This window comes from Oryx dammah, unplaced genomic scaffold, assembly GCF_014754425.2.
Source record: "Oryx dammah isolate SB20612 unplaced genomic scaffold, SCBI_Odam_1.1 HiC_scaffold_26, whole genome shotgun sequence".
NCBI classification, from domain to species: domain Eukaryota; kingdom Metazoa; phylum Chordata; class Mammalia; order Artiodactyla; family Bovidae; genus Oryx; species Oryx dammah.
This window is the reverse complement of record NW_024070210.1, coordinates 20,419,982-20,429,579: the sequence shown is the minus strand read 5'-3', so window position 1 is coordinate 20,429,579 and position 9,598 is coordinate 20,419,982. Positions and strand designations below refer to the sequence as shown.

At 44.8% G+C, this 9,598-nt stretch overlaps 1 protein-coding gene across 4 annotated transcripts in view; it reads left to right on the top strand.

The window, feature by feature from the left end:
• Positions 1-213: 213 nt before the first annotated feature.
• Positions 214-9,598, top strand: part of PCNX1 (pecanex 1) — a 186,515-nt gene continuing 177,130 nt past the window's right edge. For 2 of the 4 annotated variants that reach the window (XM_040226167.1, XM_040226166.1), the window contains exon 1: positions 214-840. In XM_040226167.1, coding sequence (XP_040082101.1) covers positions 688-840 — 153 coding nt within the window. In that variant the 5' untranslated portion in view covers positions 214-687. The remainder of the gene's footprint in view (positions 841-9,598) is intronic. The other 2 variants (XM_040226165.1, XM_040226168.1) reach the window with 1 other exon arrangement.

Genomic DNA, 9,598 nt, shown 5'->3' with positions numbered 1-9,598 from the left:
CGCTTCCTGGAGTGTGAGGAACGTGCCAGGTTCGGGCACCAGGAGCGCCGTGGGGTCTGCCACAGCAGGGGCTCGCGGTCCCCGGAACCTCGGCAGCCACCGCCCCCGGCCCGAGCCCGCGACTGCGCGCGCTGCCCCCCGGCGCCGGCAGGAGGCGCCCCCGGCGGCGGAGGCGCTGCGCGCACCCGCGGGGACCAGCCCAAGGGGCGGAGGGAGAGGAGAGGAGGAGCTGGAGGGGGGCGCGGCTTGCTCCCGGTCCCTCCCGGGCGCCGGGCCTCCTTCTCCGCCGGGCCCAGGGCTGGCGGCCGGCGGGGGTCTCGGCGGCGGCGGCAGCGGCGGCGGCGGCGGCGCTGGCTGGCCGCCGTCGGCGGGGGCCTGGCTCCGGCTCCGGGTGTGAGGAGACAAGATGGCGGCGGCGCTGTGGAGGCCGGTCTCCTCCTCTTCTCCGCTCTCCTCCGCCCCGCCGCTCGCCGCCTCCTCCTCGGTCTCCTCCTCCTCGTTCGCTGCCTCCTCCTCCTCCTGCTGCTGCAGCAGCCCTAGCGACCGCCGAAGCGCCGGCCGGCTCTCCCGGAGCTCCGGAGGGGGATAGACGGGGCAGCTGCGGGCTCCGGCGACCCGGAGGCAGAGCTGGGGCCGGGGCGGGGACGGCGGCGGGGGCGGCGGCGGCGGCGGCGGCGCCGGGTGGGGATGGGGTCGCAGACGCTGCAGATCCTCCGGCAGGGGGTGTGGGCCGCGCTCAGCGGGGGCTGGTACTACGACCCGCACCAGGCCACCTTCGTGAACGCGCTGCACCTCTACCTGTGGCTCTTTCTTCTCGGCCTGCCCTTCACCCTCTACATGGTGAGTGTGTGGGGGCGGGGAGGAGGGGGGCTCCTTCCCCTCCCGGCGGGCCGGGTTTCCCGAGTCCCGCGGGCGGTCGCGCCTCCCTGGCTCCGGGCCGGGCGTGTGTGTGTGCGCCCTCTTCCCCTCTCCGGCGCGCGCTCCCCCGCCATCCCGCGCCCCTGAGGGCCCGCCGCCCCGCTCTCGCTCCAGTGCGCCCTCTCCCCCGCTCCCCTCCCTGGAGGGCTTCCCCCTGTTCCAGCGAGCACAGGAAAAGCGGGTCGGCAGCGGCCCCCGCCTCCCGCCCCCGGGCGCCCAGCCCGTTTACTGGGAAATAGTAGCTGCCTTAGGCCCCCTTCTTCGGGGTTCGGCTGAGCTGGGAGGGGGTCCTGATCCTGCCTTCTCCAGCCTTTCCACCCGCAAGTGGGGCTCGCGCCTCCGCGTACGGTGGTGGGCGCCCAGCCTTCTGCTCCGGAGGGCCGCTGCGTCCATCCCTGGGCGCGCGCGTGCTTATTTGCGCTCCGCGCCTCGGGCGCCGGACAACACCCCCCACAATCCCGGGCACTCCCTTCCCCTCGAGGCGTTCTCGCCTCTCCTCCCGGAGGAGGGCCCTCGCTCGAGCGTGTCCGCGTGCGGAGCCCTCGGAGCGGGGTCGGGGGAGAGAATGTGTGCCGCTCCGGGTGGAATGCATCTGTGGGGCGCTCGGGCTCCTCTCAACTCGCTTCGACGTGGTGGTTGAAAATCTGGTTCTCACCCTTCCTGCCTCGCAGAATCCCGTTTTTGCTTACCATTGGTTCTTTTCTGTTCAGCTCCGTGGTCAGTGGTGGTTATTTCCAGGCCAGCTTTCGGGGGGAGGGAGCGGGGGAGATACGGGGACTCTGGCTGGCATTTCAGCAGATTTGTTTGGGTTGGTTCAAGGCCTTGTACTGATAGGAAAAGGAAAGCGCTGCCTGTTGCTGAATTCAGGACGATCAGTCTCTCCGAACGATCTAGGGTTTTTAAGCTATATTTTGGCCGAAAGTTTTCTTAAAAAACAAAACAGTAGATTAGGGTGGGGCGTTAGGGAGACTAAAGGGGAAGAGAGGTGATACTTGAGCTGTAGTTAAAATCTTAAAGTAACCAGAAGGGAGGAAAGACTGGTAACTTTTTATTTTAGGAGAATGTCTTTGAAAATATTTCTGCCAAGTTTGTGGTTCTTCATGAAGCTGTAGTAAGGGTGCTGGATTAGAAAATCTGGGAGTATGACTACACCAAGTGTTAAAGGTGAGGATACCTAATTCTTTCCTAAGTGAAGCTCGTTTACCGTAGTTGACAGAAAAAGTGGAGGAAGATGAGCTAGATAATTCACATTCTCAAGCGATTTTTACTTGAATTGGGAGCGAGGGAAAAGCCGTTTTAAGAAAAAATGCTGAGTTACTGATGGCTTATTTTTTGAAGGGACTTGTTCAGTCTTGTCGCTTTCAGAAAACATATCACAAAGTGTTATAATTTTCAATTAATTCTGGCCCGGAATTAGTTCTATTTGCACTTCTCTATCTTCCAGGAATATGACATCATTAATGAATAGGTTAATTACTTTGGGTGTAAGAATCCTCAGGGTGTCACAGAGCTTTTCATGCAGTCTTCTTTTATCTCCAGGAGAATTGTTCTTCAGATCCAAGGATTAGTTGCTGTGTTCCAGTGCAGGGTTTCCATGTTAGCATGGGACCTGTGTTAGTGCCTAAGACTGTTTAATTAACAAGCATTACTAAAGGAAATTTAGAACAAATGTAAAGCGATGCATTGAGTTTACTGTTTCATTTTGGGAACTTATTCAGTTAAATTTAATTCACAGATAAATACCTGAATGTCTGATGTGTGCTAGGCAATTTGCTGGGTTCTGGAAAAGTAAAGTTGCTTTTCTGACTTTGTTTAAGTGAATGGCAGCTCTACTCTTCCAGAACTTTTAAGAAGCTTTCTTTGATTCTTCTCTTCATTTCTCTTCACATCCCGTTCATCAACCAGTCTTGTGGGTTCTCTCTTTAACACCTAACTAGAATCTAGCTAATCTTTGTCACCACCCCCTAATGAGAGTCACTGCTTCCATTCTTTATTCTCTGTTCTTCATAGAGATGTCTGAACGATCCCGTAAAACATAGGTCAGTTCATGGCATTCTGCTCTCAAAGCCACCCCGTCCAGTGTTTCCCCTGCCCCCACTTCATTTGCCTTCTCAGTTTTCCTCGCATAATAACTGTGTCCCTGCCTCAGGGCCTTTGCACTTGGTCCTCTCCTTCTGTCTGGATGACTCCTCTCCTCCAGATATCTGTGTGACTTATGTGCTGCATTAATTTCAGGTTTTAGGTATATGTGAGTATTTGCTTGATAACCTATGTAAATAGGAACTTTCCAGCTCCTGCAATACTTCCTAGCTCTGCTACCCTCCTTTATTTAAGAGCACTTATTACAAATTGGCTATGTGTTTATTAATTACCCTTTAGAATGTAAGCTCTAAGAGGTAAGAGACTTTTGTTTATTGCTGTATTGTCAAGACTAAGATCAGTGCCAAGCACATAATAAGTACTCAGATATTAGTGAATGATTACAAGTTAACAAAATACAGCTTTTGCCTTTGAGGAACTTCAAGTCTAGCTTGGGGATAATGAACAACTACAGGCATTAGAACTGTTGTGAAAAGGTCAGTGCAGATGGCCCTGAGCTTTTTGATTGATCATGATCTAGGGGCAGTTGGCAAAGAATACTGATAAACTTTTTAGGAAGCCTTCTAGTACTATAGTATTGAGATAGATAGATTGACGTATACATTGGAACCAAAATCCAGCATTCCATGTTAAAATTCAGGCAGTTATAGATTATTTGTATGCTCTTCTGATAATAATTATAAGTGATAATAACTAGTAAGTATGTGTATAGCTTCTTTATCCCAAACCCTGTTTTACTAATGAGGACACCAGCCTTAGTGACTGGTTCCAGCAGATTTTTGAAGCCATTTTGCAGGCATCTGTCCCCTACTCCCCTTTTGTTTTTAAAGATCTCTTTGAAGAGATTTATATTGAGTTGGAGAAGGCAATGGCAACCCACTCCAGTACCCTTGCCTGGAAAATTCCATGGACAGAGGAGCCTGGTAGGCTGCAGTCCATGGGGTCGCTGGGAGTCGGGCACAACTGAGCGACTTCACTTTCACTTTTCACTTCCATGCATTGGAGAAGGAAATGGCAACCCACTTCAGTGTTCTTGCCTGGAGAATCCCAGGGACAGGGGAGCCTGGTGGGCTGCCGTCTCTGGGGTCGCACAGAGTTGGACACGACTGAAGCGGCTTAGCAGCAGCAGGAAGAGTCTTAATGGCTTTTTGTATAGGAGTCACTTTTTTTTTTTTTTAATGAGTAGTGTTTGTGGATACTTTGAAAGGTGGATTTTGTAGTTTCTGCAATTATAAAATTTTTAAGTAGTGAAAGTCAAGAAGTAACTTCCTTATTTTCATTGTCCTTCTGTTGGCCTTAAGGCACTCACCCCATTTTATCTTGTTATAATTATGTGTGTACATGATATGCCACAGATGGTGAGCTTTGTGGGTGTGTTTTGTGGCATTTTCATGTGATGGAAAGCAGACTGGAGTTGGTGGTTATCTTGATTTTTGAGTCTTGGCTCTGTTGTTGATAAGGTGCCCATTAGACCAGACTCTCCACCTTTTTGAACTTTGATTTACTCACTTGTGAGATAGTTCATGGGTATTTTGTATTTCCTCTATAATGTATGACTAGAGAAGATTAGACAGTAAGTCAAACCATTATCTTCACATGTTGTTGCTCAATGTAATGTTTTCTTTTATAAAGAGTTATATCCTTAGGTAACGAACCATAACAATAAAATCTCTTTACGTAAGTGGTTCTCAGACTCTATTGACGTCAGAATCATTTTATTCAGTTTTTCAACTGTGTCCAACTCTGCGACCCCATGGACTATAGCACGCCAAGATTCCCTGTCTTTCACTATGTCCCGGAGTTTACTCAAACTCATGTCCACTGAATCAGTGTCCTCTGGTGCCATCCAACCATCTCACCCTGTGTCGCCTCCTTCTCCTGCCCTCAATCTTTCCCAGCATCAGGATCTTTTCCAGTGAGTTCGCTCTTCACATCAGGTGGCCAAAGGATTGGAGCTTCAGCATCAGTCCTTCCAGTGAATATTCAGGGTGGATTTCCTTCAGGATTGACTGGTTTGATCTTGCTGACCACGGGATTCTCAAGAATGGAAACAGTGACAGATTTTACTTTCTTGGGCTCCAAAATAATTGTGGACATTGATTGCAGCATCACTTGGACAAGTTAAAAATGTGCACCTTCTGATGTGGGTGATCTGGAGTGTGACCTATTTAATGTATTTTGTAAACACTCTGGGTCAGTATAGAGAATTTAATCAATATGACTCTGATTCCCAGCCCCTGACTTATATCTAGCTGCTTACCCAACAAAATTTGGCCATCGCACAGGGATATCTAAAACCTTTCTAGATTCCCTATTACCCGCCCGTCCCCGCCCCGCCCCACCAAAACAATGTTTTCTTTCTGTCCTCTTAGTGACACCATCTTGTCTCTGGTAGTGCATACCGTCCCCCTGTTTCTTGCCTTAGGAAGTCTTACCAGTCCCACTGGCAGTGCGTCTCAGGCCTCCCTGTCCACTTCCAGTTCACACTGTTTCTTGTCTGCACTGCTACCTTGGCTTCTTCTCGTGCCCTTTTACAACTCTTTCTCCACAGAGTGAGAGCACAATCTGTTTGTGTCATTCCCCTTTTATATAATATCCTTCAATTTTTTTTTTTTTTTTTGCACTTAAAGTCCATCATCTTTACCGAGGCCTCACCAAAGCCAGTTCCGTCTTTGTCTACAGTTTGTGTAGTTTTCCACTGTGTTGTGGTCACACTGGCCACCTTCCTGTTACTTCAGCCTCCTGAGCCTGCTCCTCCAGTGGGCCGTTTGCACATGCTGTGTGTTCTGAAGGGATACACTTCCCTCCAGCTCTCTGCAAGGCTGCTTGCTGCTGGGGCTTTACGGCTGGTCTTAAAAGTCACCTCAGAGGCCTCTTGATTTTTGAACTTTGAAACAGCTTCTCTTTTCCATCATTCCTTCCCACAACTTTCTTCTGCAGTGCTTATCAGAAACACGTTTATGTCTTTGCTTGCTTGTTTGCTGTCTCTAACTTTCTCTCCTACCCACTGCCTTGAAAGTCCCTTGAGGACAGGCTGTGTCTGACTTGTTTGGCAGTGTACCACCTGTGCCTTCTCTTGTGTTTGGCTTATATTAGGTTCTAAATAAATATGATATATTATATTATGATATGTGTGAACCTTCTTTAGACTTAACACCTTCACTGACCGAGTAGCTGGATATAGAGTGTACTGTGGTAGACTGTGTTATATGGTACAGTTACATTTTAGTGAGGGTTAGGTTCAATATCAGTATTCATGACGAAAATAAAATAGAGAATTATTCAAAAAATCAAATACAGAATAACTTGAAAAACGCTTAACTCACTAAAAATGCAGCATATATTTTTTTGTTTATAAACTTTGTGCCATTATACATACATATACAAATATACACACTATATATACAGTAATATATACTGTATTAAACTTATGGAGCAATTATATTCAGAAACTAACCCCTTCATATAAAATATATGAAGGCTTCAACTTATTCCTCCTGGTTATCTGATTGTTATTTTCCTCTCTGTAGCTGATCTTTATCATGTACTAAATAATAAATTCCTTATTAGTGAGTAATTCTCTGAGGCTGTCAAGTCATTCTTTCCTAAAGATTTAAAAATATTTTAAAGATCAATGTAAACAAGATTTAGTTATGATGACTAAAACTGATGTTTTTATATTTTATAATTTATATTTCTTAACATGTTTTTCCTTCAATTAGGAAAGTTATCATATATTAGCAATTAAACATGATTATTAGTATTAGAGTATTTTTAGCTTGTTAGTATCTGTGTCCTTTCAGTTCAGTTCAGTTGCTCAGTTTTGTCCGACTCTTTGTGACCCCATGGACTGCAGCACGCCAGGCCTCCCTGTCCATCATCACCAACTCCTGGAGTTTACCTAAACTCTTTAGGAAAAATTTAATGGCTAGTGGATGATCTGTTTTGACCTATATCATCTCTGTTATATACCCTAAATAAATTAAGGGGTACATTGTCCAAAGGTGGTTTACAAATGGAAGTTTTCAAGAAAGCATTCATTTTATCAACTTGTAAAAAAAACTTGTGAATTTATCAAAGCAGTTGATCCCTGGAATGCTTTAGTGTCTTTTGTTAATGTCTTTTTGCCATTTGAGAAGTTATTCCAAGTTGTAAAATGATTTGGCAATTAGAAAACTAGGAAAGTTTCCTTTTTTTCCCAAGCCTTTGAATACACAGGTTTAATAAGCAGGTAGCTTGCTCTCTGTAGCTGACTTTACTTTCAGAAAGTTTTTCCAACATTTTTTTTTTAACGATTTTGAGACGTAGAGAAAAGTCAAAAGAATTGTATCCACCACCTGGATTCTACTATTTTTAAAAATTCCATTTCTGCCTCTGAAGTCCTCTACCTGTCAAGACCCCCTCCCCCCTACTTTTTAAGGGGGTGCATGTGAAGTAAGTTGCAGACATTAATACAGATCACCCCAAACACTCCAGCACTCGTACCATTAGATAGAGTTCTAAAAGTGAACCATTGGGTGAGTTTTGGTAAATGACTTTGCACCTGTGTAGTGCAAGCCCATCACGTGGAAGAACATCAGCATCGCCTCAGAAAGTTCCCGCTTGCCCTTTCCAGTCAGTTCTGTCACCCCGGTTCTGATTTTTTTTCTTTCATAAGTGAGTTTGGAACTTCATATAAATGGAGTCATGTAGCATGTACTTACATGTGTGAGTCTTTTCACTCAGCATAGTGTTGAAGAGAGTCATCCAGGTTGTGTGTATTGGTAGCTTGTTCCTTTATTGCTGAGCAGTATTCCTTTGTGTGAATACGCTCTAGTCTGTTCATCTTTATCCGCTTTCCTGGATATGAGGAGGGCCTCTTGCCAGTTTTTGGCTATTTTATAAAGGGTGGCACTCCAGCATGAGAGTTAGTTTTATTAGAACTGAAAGAAGTTGGAAAACTTTATTGACTATCAAGAATGCTTTCTTTTCCCAAGTAAGACCCAAGTTTTAATTTAAAATAACTTAGTGATAATTGCATATTTCAGCCTTCATTTCACTTTTGTTGTTGTTAAGTTCTAAGTCATGTCCTACTCTTTGAGACCCCATGGACTGCAGCATGCCAGGCTTCCCTGTCCTTCACTGTCTGCTGGAGTTTGCTCAAACTCACATCCATCGAGTCTGGGATGCCATCCAACCATTTCACTCTTGGTAGTCTTTAATGCTGTACTTTTATTTGCTCAGTATTTCGACTTTTGTTTTGTCAGTGCAATAGAACCTTTTTGTTCAGATGTAAATATATATGTATGACAATCAGAAATTAAAAGTAAAAAGAAAATAAAAACTATCTATAATCCCTTTCAGATAGGCTGTTATAGTAACCAAAATGTATTTGGAATATATAAATATGTATTATGCTTCCTTCTTACAAAAATGGGCTCATAAAATTTGTAGTTTTGAAGTCTATTTTCACTTGACTCTAAATTGTGAATGTTTTCCTGTGGGGGGGGAAAAGCAGTTTTAATCACTCTGTAGTAAACTATAGCATGGATATGTTACAGTGTATTTGACAATTTTCCCATTTGCTGTTGTTTTTAGCTATTTAGAAAACACTAGGGTAAATATTCTTAGAGGTAAATCTTTAAAATAGTCTTTTGTATAAATCCTTAGAAGTGGACTTATTAAAGTATATGCATATTTTTCTTTGATAAATAATTCACTTTTGTGAAATGACTATAATGAAAAAAAATATGGACAAGAGAGTGAAGTAACAGTGTAAGATCACTGAGAAGGCAAAATCGATTTGTGGTCCAGGGAGCACGGGTAGTAAGGGATCATCCCCAGGAGGAGGAAAGGACAAATGCTGACCACAAAAGGGATCAGCAGGTGGTGGTGATTAGTTGAGGTAGATCTTCTGTGGTTTATGTAACCTCTTAAAGTACAGAGTGTTTTCTGTTGAGAGTGAGCAGAAGGTAAGGAGCATATTCGAGGTTTGAGGAGGATCTCCAGGAGATGAAATGCTATCCTTATTTTCATGGAGGGAAAATTGTGTAGCAGAGATGGTAGAATTACTGGTCAGTTTCAAGGGTTCCTTTGAGGTTGGAGAACATGAGTTCAGAGTTGTTTGAAGAGGAATGCTCAAAAGAGAAATTGCAGGTAATCTTTACTTGAAGTTATCAGTGATAGAGGACAATCCAAGCCACAGAGTGAAGATCTGGGGAGAAAATACAGTTCTTCAAGAGAAAGGAGCGTGGTTAGAACGCCAAAGCCCAAGAGCAGTTAAAAATCAGCAAAGGAAGCAAGAAGGCAGAAGGAAAATGAAGAGAGTAACCTATAGCAGAAGCCAAGAAAAAAATTTTTGAAAAGAAGAAAATGGTCAAAAATGCCAATGGTCAAAAATTGCTCTCCTGACAGGTAGTACTAATTTAATTTTCATCAGCAGTATTGAGAGTACTTGTCTTCCCACCCCTGTTCAATATTTTGCAAAAAGAGTGCTATTGTTGTAAGTTTCTTTTTCAGTGGAATGTTGAATAAACCATTTACATAATTTTCTGTTTTTGATAATAGGCAGAATTTCTCATAAACTACTTTTTAATACTTT